General features: G+C 36.1%; 1 protein-coding gene across 4 annotated transcripts in view; it reads left to right on the top strand.

Annotated features, from left to right (window-relative positions):
- HIBCH (3-hydroxyisobutyryl-CoA hydrolase) overlaps positions 1-18821 on the top strand; it is a 97481-nt gene that overhangs the window by 29553 nt on the left and 49107 nt on the right. For all 4 annotated transcript variants that reach the window (XM_087435489.1, XM_004426735.3, XM_087435488.1 and 1 more), the window contains exons 5-6: positions 799-879; positions 10001-10053. In XM_087435489.1, coding sequence (XP_087291615.1) covers positions 799-879; positions 10001-10053 — 134 coding nt within the window. The remainder of the gene's footprint in view (positions 1-798; positions 880-10000; positions 10054-18821) is intronic.

Below are 18821 nucleotides of genomic sequence, written 5' to 3'. Positions count from 1 at the left end.
GCCTGTGTGCCTTTGTAGGTATTCCTTCCTCTAGTTGGAACTTTTCCTCCTGTCGTTTTCTAGGAAATCCCTACCTATTGTTTGAACTTGGCTCAGATTATCTCTTCTAGGAAGCCTTCTTTTAATTACATCTCTCCTGCTTCCATTCCTGCAGCATCTCAACCTTATAGTGGGCATAGCACAGGAAGTATATTTTAATAGTCTGTCTTGTTAGTTTGAACTTCAGGGCAGCCGTCTTACACTGCTGTCTTGTTATCTGCAGCACCTAAAACAGTGTGTAGTACCTAGTAGATGCTCAATAAATGTTCCATGGTGAAATTAATGTGGCAGAAACATTTAATTAGATGGAAGATACTATAGAACTGTGTGTGTGTGAACTCATGTGCATATATTTCTGTGTGTGTGTATGTATAATGTACTTTGTGTTAAGATATGTTACCAAAGGATATATATATCCAGCAAATGTTTACTCAGGTGCTGCAAAAAACAGTCAAAAGAAAATGCTTTCTGTAGCAATATATAACTTCTAATTTAAGTGTAACACTTTGTAAGAAGTTCTTAATAAGATTTTTGCCCAGAGGTTTTGACATTGGACTATGGATCTGGGGCTAAGTATAATATATATGTGGCATGGGCAACTTCAAAACTTTAATAAATCATTCTAGAATTTCCCCCTGGTACTTAATGTCACAACATGTTAAATTTATTCTATTTGCGTGTATTGAATGGAAAACACTTCTTTTGATTTGTAATCCTGTCTTTTCTTCCTTTTCTTTTCTTTTTCTTTTTTTTTTGTAGTGATCTCAGAAACTGGAAAGACAAACCAGAAGATATTTCAAGATTTCTTCAGAGAAGAATATATGCTGAACAATGCTATTGGTATGTCTGCTCTCCTGAGGGCTTTGAATATGGAATCAAGATATAAGCTACATGGGCCGGCCCCGTGGCTTAGCGGTTAAGTGTGTGCGCTCCGCTACTGGCGGCCAGGGTTTGGATCCCGGGCGCGCACCGACGCACCGCTTGTCCGGCCATGCTGAGACCGCGTCCCACGTACAGCAACTAGAATGTGCAACTATGACAACTATCTACTGGGGCTTTGGGAGAAAAAAAGGAGGGGGATTGGCAATAGATGTTAGCTCAGAGCCGGTCTTCCTCAGCAAAAAGAGGAATATTAGCATGGATGTTAGCTCAGGGCTGATCTTCCTCACAAAAAAAAAAAAAAAGATATAAGCTACATAGTATGAATTTTTAAAAATGTAGTCAAGAGGCCTTCTTATTTATTCTTTTATATACTTTGTGTCAGGCATAAATAAAGTTGATTAAACTATTCTGACTGCTCATTCCAGAACAATTCACACTTTAATATTAGTAGGCTATACTTAACTACTGCTTGTCATACAATCAATATGAAAACATGGATTCTGATGATATGGCTAGCTTTCTTGGAAAACATAAGACTTGGGTCCCAGTTTTCTCTATAAAGTGAAGTATCATTTCCTAATTTTTGAGGAACTCTGAGATGAAAATTTCTTTATAATTGCTGTTCCAGGTTTCCCTGGAAGTGAAGCAGTACTTTTTTTTTTTTTTTTGTGAGGAAGATCAGCCCTGAGCTAACATCCGTGCTAATCCTCCTCGTTTTGCTGAGGAAGACCGGCTCTGAGCTAACATCTATCGCCAGTCCTCCTCCTTTGTTCCCCCAAAGCCCCAGTAGATAGTTGTATGTCATAGCTGCACATCCTTCTAGTTGCTGTATGTGGGACGCAGCCTCAGCATGGCCAGGGAAGCGGTGTGTCGATGCACGCCCGGGATCCAAACCCGGGCCGCCAGCAGCGGAGCCCGAGCACTTAACGGCTAAGCCATGGGGCCGGCCCCATGAAGCAGTACTTTTAGCAAGCATGTGTTTCAGATGTTAGATAACAGGGAATAATATAATACATACTTGTGTAGCCACCAGCCCAGAGTGAATAGACACCAATATTTTGTTTTTGCTCGATGTTTTAAAAATTTATTTAAAAGAAATATAATACTACAAGTTTTAAAATTACCGTTCCTCAGTGCAACCCAGAAGCAACCATTGTCATTAACTTGTAGAGTGTATCCTACTAGGTCATATTTTATATTTTTACTACATATTTATGAGCAAAAATAGTATTACCTTGTGTTTTTGAAGTTTACATGAATACTCTTACCATATATACCATTCCATAAGTTGTTTTTAATAACATGGAATGTAACTGTTCCACATTATTCAGTATTATGAATATACCCCGCATTACTTATCTATTCTATGTTAATGAATAGGTTATTTAAAATTTTTGCTAACACAGATTGTTGCACCCTTATATATGCCCTCTTAATGCCCATGTGCAAAAGTTTCTCTAGAAATAATAGAAGCAGAATGGGTGGATCATAGAGTTTATACATTTTCAATTTGTTTCCAAATTTTTCTCTAAAGTACAAGACTTTACTTTCTGCATGTCTTTTCATCATTTTTTGTTTTTAAACTTTGCATATTTAACATATTATTGTGGCTTTAAGTAGAAGGTGTTTTCTTGTGTTAATCGTTTAGATTAGATTTTCTTTTCAGTTTTATCTTTTTCATCTTTTTATTGGATTATTTGTCTCTTTGTTACTGATGTTGTAGGTCTTTATGTATTCTGGATTCTTCACTTTTGTAGATTATACATATTACAAGGACACTTCTCTCAGTCTGCTAATTTGTTATCTTCTGATACATACAAGTTGTTTTTTATTGTGAAATTTTTGTTGTACATTATTGTTTGTCAGTCACCATATAAATGCATCCCTCCACCCCTTGTGCCTACCCCCACCCCCCTTGCCCCTGGTAACCACCAAACAGTTCTATCTGTCTGTGTCTTGGTTTATCTTCCACGTATGAGCGAAATCACGCGGTGTTTGTCTTTCTCTTTCTGACTTATTTCGCTTAACATAATACCCTCCAGGTCCATCCCTGTTGTTGGGAATGGGACGATTTTGTCTTTTTTTATGGCTGAGTAGTAGCCCATGGTATATATATACCACATCTTCTTTATCCAATCAGACAAGTTTTTATTTGATGAGATGAAATGTTTCCATTCTTTTCCCTTTATGATTTCTGATTTTTGCATTAAAAAAACCCTGCTTAATAACACTGAGGTTATTAAGCTTATATTTTAATAGTTTGAATATTTTGTTTCTTTATACTCTAATTCTTTAATGTACTTGGAATTTTTTTGCATGTGACATCATCTAACTTGTATTTTCCAGCAAGAAAGCCAAATGTTGCAATGTCTTTTATTGAAAAGTCCATGCCTTCTTCACTGATTTTAATGATACCTCTGTCATATATCAAGTTCTTGTATGTGACTAGGTCTGTTTCTGGGCTACTTGGTTCATTGGTCTATTTGTCTCTAGTATTTATGTTAAAACTTCAGTGTCAAAATTATTATAGCTTTAAGATATGTCTCTACCTGGTAGGACAAGTTGCCCTTGTTTTCTTTTACAGTTGTCTTGGCTACTCTTGGACTTTTGATCTTCCATATGAATTTTAGAATTATTTTGTCTGGTTCCACAAAAGCTTCTATTGAGATTTTGATTGGAATGACAATGAATTATAGATCAATTTGGGGGGAATTGACATCTTTTCTATTGAGTCTTCTCATCTACGAATGTGGCATATCTCTGTTTATTCATGTAGACTTAAAGAAAAAAACTTATGGAATTATAGTTTACATACCGTAAAATTCACCCATTTCAAGTATATAGTTCAATGATTTTTAGTCAAGTTGTGTAGCCATCACCATAAACCAGTTTTAGAACATTTTCGTCAGATTGACTTGCGTGTCCTTTCATAATGTTTTGTAATTATCCCCATAAAGATCTTGCTTCTTTTTTTTTTTTTTTAAAGTTTTATTCTTAGGTAGTTTATTTTTTTTTATGACTACAGTTAATGGTTATTTTCCTATTACGTTTTCTATTGACTGTTTCTGGCATATAGAATTTTTTTTTCCTGAGCGTCCGGCGTACCATAAAGTGTAAGGAAAAGTGATTTCATTACCCATTAATTCATTATTTATAAAGTAGGGTTTGTTCAGGCATGTCTTTCTAAGGCATAGGTAGGCTAATTATATGGCTTGACCAATTTTTCTACTAAATTTCTGTATATTTAACATAGGACATCTGAACTGTGCAACAGTTATCTCACACTTACTGAGAGACCTTTGCTATATTATTTTATCTTCTGTTTCATGATATTCTTATTAAGAAAGATTATAATTTAGAAGTGCATTTTTTTGAAAATAGCTTTTCTGTTGACACAATTATTATATGTTCATGAAACCAAATTTGGAAACTACAAAAAGGAGAAGAGATAAAAATTGCTGATAAACCTATCATCCAGAGATAAGAACTGTTAATCTTACATCTTTCTAATCTGTTGTTTATTTATACTTTTACTGCATATGTAGTTAAGAAGGAATTTAGCTGCAAGTAACAGAATACCTAACTAACAATGGCTTAAACAGATAAAAGTTGTATTTGCTCAGTAAGTCCAGAGATTGGTAGTCCTGGGCTGGTGTGGCAGCTCTGTAATGTCACTGAGGACTCAGGTTAGCCATCCTTAGCTTAAGGTTTTTCTTTTTTTTCTATTGTGACATGCTTAATTTTCATGTGTATGTATGTGATGACATTTTGAGACAGTTCTTGGTGTTCTTGTTCAAGTCTCAGTGACACTGGGTTTGAGTTATACCTAAAGCTTTTCCTTCCCAAATTACAACTTTCCATATATAGAGAGTCCTCTGAAGGGAAGGAAGACTATCCTCTACCCACTCTGGGTCCTTCTGGCTGGGATATGAATTAAATCGACATGAGACAGAGTAACAGGAGAAAAATCAAACAAAGCTTTACAACATGTATATGTGGGAAAGACCTAGGAAATTGGGTAACTCGACAAAATGGCGGAGGTTCTCTTCTTAAATAGCATATTCAGGTGAAGACAAAGGAGGATGTTGGGGGTGGGGGGAGTCAGCTTTGGGAGATTACCAGAAAAGCACAGTAAACAAGAGTAAGTTTATTATGTGGATTTAAGGCCTTGCCTTCTACATTGACAAGTTTCTAGAGATGAGATCATCCCCCCTCTTTCCAGTACAGTGAAGGAGAGTCCTTTACAAATGGAGATTTCCCTTAGAAATGTAAATGTTTGGTAAACAGAACTTGGATAAGAATGGGCTTAGCAAGGACCCTCCCAGTCTATCCGGACCCAGCGTTATCTATGGTGATGGCCTGTCCTGGGGACAGGCCTTCTATCTTAAATCTTTTTTGACAGTTAGTTGAGGGGAAGGTCAAAGTTTCTTTCAGAGTCTTCTGAGTCTTTATTGTCTTCAGCTCAAAATAATCTGCATATGAGAGTGGCACATCTTGGGGCAGCCTGCCCTGAACTCCATCACCTCTAAGCAGGAGAAGTATATAAGAAAATAAATTGAATTCATTCATTCAATACGTATTTAGAGCTTATTTTCTCTTAATAAAGAACTTTTTTTCATTACAAAGGTAGTACATGTACGTTGTAGGAATTTGGAAAATACTCTTTAGAACACAGAAGAATATACACTTCATAATTTTACCATCCAGAGATTTCAACATTCATATTTTGGTAATTTATTAATATTGGTTGATGTATTTCTAGTTTTTGCATCTATCTAATTTAATCTATATCTATACATATATCTGTCTATAAATTGTGATCATGTTGTGCATACTATTTTGTAAATGACTTCTCTCCCATTTTTCCTTGTAATTATATATTCTTCTACAATATAATTTTTAATGGCATAAAAGTGTTTTGTTGTTTGGACAGTTTTGTGTTGGTTTTTTTTTTTTTTTTTTTTTTTTTTTGGGGGTGAGGAAGATTGACCTTGAGCTAACATCTATTGCTGATCTTCCTCTTTTTGCTTGAGGAAGATTGTCCCTAAGCTAACATCTGTGCCAGTCTTCCTCTATTTTGTTATGTGGGACATCTCCACAGCATTGCTTGATGAGCGGTGTGTAGGTCCGTGCCCAGGATCAGAACCCGTGAACCCAGGCTGCCAAAGCAGAACACATGAACTTAACCACTATGCCACTGGGCTGGCCCCTGCACAGTTTTTAAAACCAATCCCCCGTGTTTGGACAGTCTTGTAGCTATCACATCATGTACATTCATAATTAGTTCTTTAGGATAAAAATTGTAAGTGAAATTTTTAGGGTCAAGAGTATGACTATTTTTAAGGCTCTCCGTTTTGCAGATTACCTTCTTATCTTTTAAAAGTCGGTTTACACTTATTTCTACCAGCAGTACACAAACATTCCTGGGTCTTTGCAGTGTTGCCTTAGGGATCTTTTTTGTGTGTGTGAGGAAGATCAGCCCTGAGCTAACATCTGGTGCCAATCTTCCTTTTCTTTTTTCTGAGGAAGATTGGCCCTGAGGTAACATCTGTGTCCATCTTCCTCTACTTTATATGGGACGCCGCCACAGCATGGCTTGACAAGCAGTGTGTCAGTGCGCCCGGGTTCCAAACCAGCGAACCCCGGGCCGCCGCAGTGGAGCACGCGCACTTAACTGCTTGTGCCACCAGGCTGGCCCCCTTAAGAATCTTTTTATAGTGACTTCCAATGCTTTCCCCTAGTCTTCTTAGTAAAAAAAAAACAAACTGGTTTGTTTTGTATCAGCCTTAAGGTAAATGCCTTAGCACATCAGTAAAGGAAATCTTAGATTAAAGGAAGAGCAGATAAACAATAAAAAGTAATAGTATTGTATCTATAACTTTGTGCATTTATTAAAACAGGAACAGTTTAGGGGCCGGCCCGGTGGCGCAAGCAGTTAAGTGCGTGTGCTCCACTGCGGCGGCCCGGGGTTCACCGGTTTGGATCCCGGCATGCACCGATGCACTGCTTGGCAAACCGTGCTGTGTCGGCGTCCCATATAAAGTGGAGGAAGATGGGCATGGATGTTAGCCCAGGGCCAGTCTTCCTCAGCAAATAAAGAGGAGGATTGGCAGATGTTAGCACAGGGCTGATCTCCTCACTGAGGGAAAAAAAAAAAAAAGGAACAGTTTAGTTTTAATTACTGGCAATAAATACTTCATAATCTACTAATAAACATCCTGCAGTATATCTTGAAAAATGGAATAAACTCTTTGTCAGGTGAGAATTCACTTTAGTTCTTGGCTTCTAAATCTCTGTTGAAAAGAAGGACAAAACTACCATTTTTCCTGTGAGAATTATTGGAAAGACTGATAAGGAAGTGAGAATTAGCAAGGTTCTGAAATAATTACTGTCATCAGGACAAAACTGGGAAAATACACCTGCATATTAATGTAGCACTAATATTAGGTCAGTGCTTTTTTTTTTTAAAGATATTTAACAAAACCAAAAACCAATTCCCCCATTTCTCCCACCTCCCCAAATGCTTTTGATTTTAATATTTTGTTCTTATATCCAGCAACCCTGCTGAGATTTATTAAGTTTAATGATATTTCTGAAGATTCTCTTGGCTTTTCTACATAGGCAATTCTACCATCTGCACATAATTTTTTCCATCTCTTTCCAATCCTTAAATATTTATGACTTTTTTGTTATATTTTGCCTAGGACCTCTATTATAATGTTGAATGTAGTGTTGTCTTATTTCTGATATCCATGGGAAAGCTTTTAAAATTTTGTTCTTTAGCATAATCTTTTTGTAGACCCTTTTTACCAAATTATGGACATTACTTCTGTTCCGAGTTTGTTAGGCATGTTTTGTTTTGTTTGTTTAGTGGTAGTGGTGGTGGTTGGTGTCTAGTGCTTGAGCATCTACTTTTCTCTGGCTTTTTCTCTCCTCTCCTGGGCAGGACCTTATTGAGTTCCTGGATCAGCAGGTGGAGTTTTCTAGTCATGTTTTACAAATTGAATAGCTCTTGCTAACATGAGGCTTTATGTAGATAGCTCATTGCATAAGATATGCATGGCTTTTTTGTTGTTGTTCATGACTGAAAAAGATACACAAACTCACTCATAATCTTTGGCTGTAGCTTCCATTCAGCTATTGACTTGGAGTTTCTTATTTGTTTCTGGCACCTGGAGATTTCCCTTGTTTGGCTTTGAACTTGGATGTACATTAAAAAAAATTGGGGGGGCTGGCCCAGTGGCATAGTGGTTAAGTTTGCACCCTCCGCTTCAGCACCCTGGGGTTTGCAGGTTCGCATCCCGGGTGCGGACCTATACACCACTTGTCAAATCATGCTGTGGCGGCATCCCATATAAACTAGAGGAGGATGGGCATGGATGTTAGGCCAAGGCCAAGCTTCCTCAGCAAAAAAAGAAGAGGATTGGCAACAGTTGTTAGCTCAGGGCTAATCTTCCTCACAAAAAAAAAAAAAAAAGAAAAAAAAAATTTTCCAGAATTTCTGTCTTTGAAGTAGGAGTGGGGAAAAGAGGCTGTTTCCCACTTTAGCTCATTAAGCCAAATTGAATGGGTATCTTTCACTTCTTTAGGTCTAGAATTCTACATATGAAATTTACATAGACTGTTTTCTTTATTCTGAAAATTTGTATCAGCACTGTCCAATAGGATTTTCTGCAATGATGAAAATATTCTGTATGTCTACTGTTCAGTATAAGAGCCGTTAGCCACATGTGGCTAATGAGCCCTTGAAATGGGGCTAGTGTGTTCAAGAAACTGAATTTTAAATTTTATTTGAGTTAATTTTCATCTAAATAGTTACATTTGGCTACTATATTAGTGCAGTTCTATACTAGATAAAGGGAGGTGGGAAAAAACCTCTAAGCAGTTTGAAAAGAGACTTTGGTAAAATGTTAACATACAGAGAGAAAGTCTTCAACGTATAATTTCTGTACGTTGTAATGTCATATTTTAGTCAGTAAGGAATTTGAAAGATTTATGTTCTGCATTATTAGCTTCTATTTTATGTCTGAAATATATGTATTTATAGCTGGAATGGTGTGTGTGTGTGTGTATGTATGTATCTCCATCCCAGTCAATAGAGAACTTTCCATAGTTTCTAGGGAATTATAGTTCAGAATTGAGGGCTATGGAAATCCTTGTGAATGTGAAATTAGAGTTGTGCTTTGGTGGCTCATTTGGCAAATTGGGAATATTTACAGAATTGCTAGATGGATCAAAACTGCAGTTTTATATTGGTCTACCCTAAGCAAGTAATAGTGGCAACAAGCTGTAACAGAAGCTCAGTGATTTATGGTTTTGTGTTGTGGGCAATTGCCCCGCTTAGAGGAAAAACAAGAACGGGAAAGGAACAGAGTAAAAGTTTACAAAAATTTTTGAGCTGGAAAGGACTTCTGAGGTTATATATTAAGTCTGGTCATTTAATAGATGAGGAAACTTATCTGTATAACGTATGATAGACACGTGTGACATACATATAACAGATATACATATATGTATACGTACACATATAACACACACATAAATATCTATATATCTAATGCCAGTATATATATTGAATTACCAGTATATATAAATATTTAACGCCAGTATACATTATTGAATAAAGTTGAGTTGCCAGTTAATGACAAAGCTGAGGCTAGAATCTGGGTCTTCTGATTCCCCGTCCATGCTTCTTCCTGTATGCTGCACTTCGCTTTGTATTCAGATACTTCTTTAGATATATAGAAAACAAATTATGTTCTTTAAAATACAGCTGTGTACATAAACATCAGTGGCTTATAAAGCAAATGTTAGTTGTATTTCTCAATAGCTGAGTTATACAAGACTTTCATTCATTTCAAATTGGAGTGTTAAGTTGTTAACTGATAATGAATAGGTGATCGGGATTGTGTATGGATTGACATTTAAAAAAGAACATATTTTATAAGCCATACATTTAGTTTTGGTATTTCTTGCAAAAATTTACTGGGGAAAATACTCAAAATTCATGTAATGTGATTTTTGGGAAAAGTGAGTGTATTTTAAACATTGCAACTAATTATAGCTCTATTTCTTTTAGATTCTTGTCAGAAACCATATGTTGCACTTATTCATGGAATTACAATGGGTGGGGTAAGTAGGCTGTTTTACTCTCATTGTTGATAATGTGAGTTGTATTAAAAATAAGTTAATAACTATTAAACGGAAGTGAGGGGATAAGTGTAATACAGTAGAACTCAGTGAAACAAAGTCATGTTTGGGTTTTGGAGCCTTGCAGGTTTGGGATATAGTGTTTTCTTATAACACTTTCATTAGACTATCTCCACCCAAAAGAATATGTTCTTAATTATGTTATATGCTATTTTAGCTTCTTGAGTTAGCAAGCTTTTTTAAACCAACAGAACTGATTGAATCTTTTTTTTTTTTTTAACGTAGAGCCGTTTTTTTTTTTTTTTTTTTTTACTTATAAGTAAACTGATTGCTTCCAACAGCCCCAGAAAAAGAAACTGGAACGTTGAGTATTTTTAGACCCTGCATAGAGGGAATGTGGCTGCCTAAAGCGTATCTCTTGCGCAAAATGTCACCTTAGTGAAAGTGTTTGGATACTTTATGAAGTTCTCTGAAACTACATTTCTGTCAGTTGACAAATATTTATTTTACGTCTGTGCTGTTACAAAGAAGTCTTAAATGTCATCGGCCTTGAATAACTTGATAGGGAGTTGGAGAAAAAAATGAAATAATTATAGAAAAAGTGGTAAGTCGTATGGCACTGACTTATAATAAAGACAAGCCTTTAAAGAAGTGAGAGGTCAGAATAGGTCTTCAGTGCAGGAAAAGGTAGGATGTAGGTAGTAGGAGGCCAAAGCATGGAATTTCAAAAATTCCACCTGTTCAGTGTTTCAGAGATTTAGTCATTGAGAATATAAGTCCCTTCTTTTTCTGGTAGAACTGCACTAGATGAAGCCTCTTGGGCACTGGGAATTGCTTAGGTCTTGTATATCATTTTGGGAGGGGATTCCAGTAACAGCTATGGTCAGAAAATAGGATCAAGGGCAATCTATACCTCTTTGCTTGTTGGCAGGAACTAAGCATGAGTTGATTGTGCTTTCTTTGTCGAGAAAGTGTGAACATGGGGAAAACAAGAGCTCCCTGAAAAAAATACTGCAGAACAAAGGGAAGGAGAATAATCTGAAGCATTGAAGGAAGCGCTTCCCTGTGACTGTGAAAAGAACCAGGAGGAAAATGAAAACAAAAAGCATTGGGCATACTTAATAACATGTAAAAAGATATGGCCCCAGTAAAATAGGAAAGACAGCCCATAAGGAGACAACCAGCTCAGCTGAAAGGGCAACAAGTTGAAAAGGGGAATAGGTAACATAAGGAAGGATGCCTGGACACCAAAGTGCAGTAGCAGAACTGACATTCCACTTTGAAGGCAATAGATTAGAAGGAGTTGAATTTAATATTACAGATAATGAAATTTATCTGTGGAGGACAAACCTGGGAAGTTATCACCAAAAAAAGACAAGGCTAAAAATGAGAACGAACATTTTGAGGTAATGAATGTGAAAGACAGATACTGGGAACCCAGCAAAGGAATGATAAATATTCCATGGAAAGTAAATCAAACACTTGGAACAGAAATGATGGTCAGATATAATTAAAGATGACTTTCTTTTATTTAATTAAAAACAAAAAACTCTCAAACCTGATGTATGTATAATTAAAGGAAACACAGCATTCCAGATAAAATTGATGAAGAGATCAGCATTCCTAGATAAAGCTCACGTTAAGTTTTTTTTTAATTACAGTCTTTAAGGAAAAAAAAACAAACAATTGCTCAAATGTTCCAAGGTGCGGATGAAGGGTGGTTAGTGACTACAGGTTATGTACAAAGGAACGTAAGTCATTCTGGTTTCAGACTTTGTTATACTAAGTGCCAGAAGTCAATGGATTGAGGAAGTTGTGAAATAAAGTAGTTAAGACTCAAGAGTTTTCTACCCAACCAAGTTGTCATTTAGTATAAATGTAAAAGAAAGATGTTCTCAGAAATGAAAGGGCTTGGAAAATATATTGCTGACATACCATTGTTGAAAATATTTCAATAAATATTTGGTCTAGTTGACCAAGAGATCACTCTAATAACACAAGACTAGTTTTGATATGAAAGGATTGATGAACTGCCCTTTGTTGTTATCAGTGAGCAGAACTTTCATCTTTCCGTAGGAGCCTGAGAAGAATACTTATTGCTCTAGCATACCACATTTGGATGAATTGGCCATGCATTTTGGTCTCCATGACATGTATAGGTTGATACAGTGTTTCCGCACATTCCTATATATATTACAGCCAAGAATACTCCATTTATTTCTAAAGAGAAGACTGCAGTAGAACAAACCAAGATAATGTTGTCTTGAATAGAGGGAGTAAGGGCGACGCTGCTTCTTCCCGCTGGTCTCTGTTTTCTGTATACTTTAAAGAGTATGAATGACTTTCAAAATGAAAATGAAAATGTACTTTATATTAGCCTTTCTTACCCAGAATACCACCAGAGAATTGAGTCTTAGTGCCCTAAGGCACTGATTTTCAAGGTGTTATCCCTGTACCAGCAGTATCAGCAGCACTTGGGAATTTGTTAGAAATACACATTCTTGGGCCCTACCCCAAAGTCAAACTCTAGGGATGGGACCCAGCAGTGTGTGTTTTAACGGGCCCTCCAAGTCATTCCGAGTCGTGTTAAGTGTGAGAACCAATGGCCTAAAGCATCCATTGTTTGTAATGCATTAACATTTCTTCTATTTCTGTCCTTTGCTTCTGGAATGATACCAGTTATGTACATTTTTGGGAAAATTGAAAAAATAGTTAAGTCATTTGCAGTGATCTGTGGTTCAGATGAGGAACCCCTCAGTGAGAAAGGTTCTCTTATATTACATATTGTCAACCTCTCCTAAAAAACCTGTGTCTTTTCTCCCTTCAGGTCTGCCCACCTACATGCCCCATATATACTCTATATCTAATTCATCCTTAAAGACTGAAGTTCTACTCTATTTTTTGGCAATCTTAAATACTACTATGATTAGATGTGATTTCTTCCTTCATTGACTCAGTGCATTCAGTCTGTACTCCAAATTTGACTTTTATACTTTAATTGCTAGTTATTAGGAAATAAGTTCAATTATATTAGATGGTGTAGGGGAGGAAGAAGTATTCCTCTGTCCTTCTAGGTTCTTCTGACTGGTCTAAGAATTAAATTGACATGAGACAGAATAACAGGAGAAAATCAAACAAAATGAGTAACTCGCCAAAATGGCTGAAGCCACCTCCTTAAATACCATCTTCAGCTAAAGGCAAAGGAGCACGTTGAGGGTAATGGTTTGGGATTTCAAAGGGGAGGTAGGCAATTCACATGGAGATGGAAAAGCAAATTTTTAGTAAACAAATGATTGCCAGGCCTTGCAGAAATAATGAGACGTGGAGAGGACTTTGATCAAAGTTAGGACTTAATCCTAATATGTAAGTATGAGAATAAGATAAGGCAAATATGGCTTAAGATAAAGTGTACAGATAGTAATTATCTCTGTCTCTGTCTTGATTCTGATCAATAAATTGTTTCTTATAATATAGGAAAGAATTTTGTGAAGAAAATGTGGATAATCCAAAAGATGGCGCCAAAGAGTTTGTTTTTTTGTTGTTGTTGTTTTTTTAATACCATAGAAAATGTTTTTTTCCAGCAAGGAAAATGACAGTTTTATTGTCTCTTTTATCCACCAGGAAGAGTAGCACAGCACTTTGTAGAGGAGATGGCTAAATTCTATTTATTATGTTTCATATTTAAGAAATTTGAGCATTTACTCAATATTTTGGTATACAGTAAAATAAAAATGAGTGTTTCTGAATGCTTCTCTACTTGGTTGATCAAAATTGTGTAAGATTATGTCATTCCAGTGTTTCTGAAAGAGATAAAATTTTTTTTTATGAATAGCAATTTGAAAGAATAGTTCATTCTGTGTCCTAAGAAAACAAATTTTTAATTTCCTTTACCCTTTATTTTGAACATTTGAAGTCATATTTTCTCAAGTTAACATATAACAGAAAGGCAAATTTGCTTAAAAAATTAAAATTAATTTTAAGTAGGTATAGAACAGAGAAAAATCCTTAAATTTTTATTCCGTATATGTGGTACCACCCACATTTCCCTGAATTGGATTCAGAGAACTTTTAAGTTTCTTTCTTTCCTCCCTCCCACCCTCCTTTTCTCTCTCTCTTCCTCTTTTCCTTCCTTCCTTTTGTCTTCCCCCAGTGCATTTAACAACAGAAACAAAGTTAGCTCCCCCAAGCCACTTCAAAATATGGGTGCAATGTGGTATTGTTTTTGTGTTTCTCAAAGTATCCCCAAGATGCTGCTAGCAAAAGTGTTTTGTGATCAATATAATGGAAAATTAAAAGTTTTAAGGCATATTTGGAAGGGTATGTTCTAATGAATAGAGAAGTGGGAATTGGAATGGGGAGTATGTTATAATGATTGGAGAAGAAGTGGGAATTGGAATGGCATATACAATACCCAAATGACTTTGTTGGGACACAAACCAACCACTTGGAAAATTGACTACTGCTCAATTAAATGAAAGCTACTGAATCAGATTTAATGTCATTGAGATGTGTCCTTTTCTTATGAAAAGAATGAACAGTCTTCAAAGATTGAATTATGTTAATGTATTGCAAAGGTCTGTAAGACATAACTATGTCTTTGTTCAGTTTTAAAAGGTATTTTGTTTTTGCTGTTGTTAGTGACAATTGAGTAGATTACATTTTAAGAAACTAATTTTTATTATAATAAAATGTTGGGGTTTTCTTTTTTTTTTTTTTTTTTGGTGAGGAAGATCAGCCCTGAGCTAACATCCATGCCAGTCCTCCTCTTTTTGCTGAGGAAGACTGGCCCTGGGCTAACATCTGTGCCTATCTTCCTCCACTTTATATGGGATGCCGCCACAGCATGGCTTGACAAGCGGTGCATCGGTGCACGCCCGGGATCCGAGCCGGGGCTGCCAGCAGCGGAGCATGCGCACTTAACCGCTGCGCCACAGGGCTGGCCCCTATCATAAAATGTTGGGGTTTTCTTAACAGCATTTAGTTACTTAATAGAACCCGAGAGCTTATGAAAGAAGAGATGAAATAATTTTAGTAACTAAATTAAAGAAGTTTTTAAAGGAACTTCTGAGTTCAGCTCACTTTGGTACACTCGCCCCCCCCATGTTATTTAAATCTCTTGATTTTTTAAAAAATAGTTGTTATAATACTCTTGAATGTGTTTACATTGTATAATGAAAACACCGAGACATGCATGGGCCATGCCATTTTTAAGAGAAAAAACAGCCAAAAAGCTTTCAAAAGATCAAATATGAAGTCATTAACAAAGCCTGAAAAAAATTATAACTTTGCATTTTGCCATTTCAGTTGCCCATGCTTGAGACTTCCCTTGTAAAGGCTACAATTCACCAACCAAAGAATGTTCTTTTGTCATGCAGTAAAGGTAGGAACGGCTGTGTGTAGGAAATTGATCATGTATTTGCTCCTGCACACAATTTGTTGGTGATGTTCCCTTCAGTTTCAAAGACTAATTGAGTAGCTTAGCTATATTAAAAAAAGAATGATTTTAGGATGACCAACCTTGTCCAGTGATTGGGAACATTCTTATGATAAACATAAGAATCATAATCATTATTATGATTACTCATAATGTCTAATGATAGACATTCTTTTTTTCCCCAGCTTTATTGAGGTATAATTGACAAGTAAAATTGTAATATATTTAAAGTGTACAACGTGATGATGTGATATACAATACATTGTGAAAGGATTCCTTCCTCAGACCTTATTCATCTCATCTTATAACTGAAAGTTTGCATCCTTTTACCGACCTCTCTCTATTTTCCCCACCTCGTAACCCCTCATAACCACCATTCTACTCTGTTTCTATGAGTTAGACTTTTTTTTTTTAGGTTTCGAATATAAGTGGTACTGTGCAGTATTTGTCTTTCTCTGTCTGGCTTATTTCACTTAGCCTAATGCCCTCGAGGGTCATTGATGTTTTTGCAAATGGCGGGATTTTTTTCTTTTTTTAAAGGCCAAATAATACTCCATTGTATATATACACCACATTTTCTTGATCCATTCATCTATAGACAGACACTTCGGTTGTTTCCATACCTTGATTATTGTGAATAATGCTGCAGTGAACCTAGGAATACAGATAACTCTTACAGATAATGATTTCATTTCCTTTGGAGATATACCCAGAAGTGGGATTGCTGGATCAAATGGTAGTTCTGTTTTTAATTTCTTGAGGAACCTTCATACTTTTTTCCATAGTGTCTGTATCAGGTTGCATTCCCACCAACTATGTTCAAGGGTTCCCTTTTCTTCACATCTTCACCAGCATTTGTTAACTCCTGTCTTCTTGATAATAGACATCCTAACAAGTGTGAGGTAATATCTCATTGTGGTATTGAGTTGCATTTCCTTGATAATTACTGATGTTAAACACCTTTTCATGTATATCTGGCCATTTTGTATGTCTTCTTTGGAAAAATGTCTGTTCAGATCCTTTGTTCACTTTTTTTTTTTTTTTTTTTTTAAAGATTTTATTTATTTTATTTTTCCCCCCAAAGCCCCAGTGGATAGTTGTGTGTCGTAGCTGCACATCCTTCTAGTTGCTGTATGTGGGACTCGGCCTCAGGATGAACGGAGAAGTGGTGCCTCGATGCGCACCCGGGATCCGAACCCGGGCCACCAGCATCGCAGCGCGCGCACTTAACCACCAAGCCACAGGGCCGGCCCACTTTGTTCACTTTTTAATGGGATTTTTTTTTGTTATTGAGTTGTATGAGTTACTTGTATATTTTGGATATTAACCACTTATCAGATATATGGTTTGCACATATTTTCTCCCGTTCCATAGGTTGCCTTTTCATTTCGTTGATGTTTTCCTTTGCTGTACAGAAGCTTTTGGTTTGATGTAATCTACTTGTTTATTTTTGCTTTTGTTGCCTTCGCTCTTGCTGTCACATCCCAAAAATCATTGCCAAGATCAATACCAAGGAGTTTTATAGTTTCAGGTCTTACATTCAAGTTTTTAATCCATTTTGAGTTGATTTCTGTGTATGGTGTGAGATAGGGGTCCAGTTTCTTTTTTTTCCATGTGGATATCCAGTTTTCCTAACACCATTTATTGAAGAGATGATCCTTTCCTTATTGTATATTCTTGGCCGCTTTGTCAAAAATTAATTGATCGTAAATGTGCAGCTTTATTTCTGGGCTCTCCGTTGTGTTCTATTGATCTATATGTCTGTTTTTATGCCAGTTGTGTTCTGATTATTATAGCTTTGTAATATAGTTTGAAATCAGGAGGTGTGATGCCTCCAGCTTTGTTCTTTTTCAAGATTGCTTGGGCTATTCAGGGTCTTTTGTGGTTCCATACAAATTTTAAGACTGTTTGTCTATTTCTGTGAAAAATGCCATTGGAACTTTGAAGGGATTGCATTGAATTTGTAGATTGCTTTGGGTAGTATGGACATTTTAGCAATATTAATTCTTCCAATCCATTAGCATGGACTATCTTTCCATTTATTTGTGTCTTCTTGAATTTCTTTCATCAGTGTCTTATAGTTTTCAGTGTATAAATCTTTCACTTTCTTGGCTAAATTTATTCCTAGGTATTTTATTCTTTTGATGCAACTGTAAATAGGATTGTTTTCTTAATTTATCTTTCTGAAAGTTTGTTTTTAGTGGATAGAAATGCAATTGATTTTTGTGTATTGATGCTGTATCCTGCAATATTAGTTCTAACAGGTTTTTGATGGAGTGTTTAGGGTTTTCTATGTATAATATCATGTCATCTTCAAACAGAGGTAGTCTTACTTCTTTCTTTCCAATTTGGATACCTTTTATTTATTTTTCTTGCCTAATTGCTCTGGCTAGGACTTCCAGTACTTTATTAAATAAAAGTGGCAAGAGTGGGCATCCTTGTCTTCTTCCTGATCTTAGAGGAAAAACTTTCAGCTTTTCACTATTGGGTATAATATTAGCTGTGGGCTTGTCATATATGGCCTTTATTATGTTGAGGTATGTTCCATCTATACCTACTCATTTGTTGAGGGTTTTTATTATGAAATAATATTGAATTTTGTCAAATGCTTTTTCTGGATCTATGGAGATGATCATATGATTTTTATCCTTCATTTTATTAATGTGGTGTATATCATTGATTTGCATATCTTGAACTATCCTTGTATCAGAAATAAATCCTACTTGATTGTGGTGTGCTATACTTTTAATGTGTTGTTCAACTTGGTCTGCTAATATTTTGTTGAGGATTTTTGCATCTGTGTTTATCAGGAGTATTGGCTGTAGTTTTCTTGTAGTGTTCTTGTCTAATGATAGACACTCTTATTGCTAAGCCTGCTTATGTAGATCAAGGTGACCTGATTTCAGATACATGAATATAAGTCATGTATGAATTGAACTCTCTGATTCTTATTTGTCCTGTAGGGGTTTAGAGTGGAAGCAGCCAGTCTCAAGTGTGATGAAACTAGGCTTGAAGTGGATATGCAAAGATAAAGGAAGACCAGTCAGAGACTAAAGAAAGGTATTGGGGTGCAGTTGCCCTGGGAAGTAAAAATAAAAGGACTATATTGACAGGTAAACTTGTCTTAGAGAGAAAGCAATAAAATATACCAAGAAAGGAAGAATAATCAGACAAAGAAGGATGTGAAAAAGAGCTTCCTTCAAGACTGAAATACTAGTGAACCAGCAGGGGCTGTGAAAGGAAGAATACAGAGGAAATTTTCCTTGGATTTCTAAGTGTGTAGAGTATGTGCTTATATGCATTCATTTTTATCTGT

The sequence above is a fragment of the Ceratotherium simum genome, chromosome 9, assembly GCF_057802395.1.
Source record: "Ceratotherium simum simum isolate JZ-2026a chromosome 9, ASM5780239v1, whole genome shotgun sequence".
NCBI classification, from domain to species: Eukaryota; Metazoa; Chordata; class Mammalia; order Perissodactyla; family Rhinocerotidae; genus Ceratotherium; species Ceratotherium simum.
The sequence above is the reverse complement of the archived record's forward strand: the minus strand, read 5'-3'. Positions and strand labels throughout refer to the sequence as shown.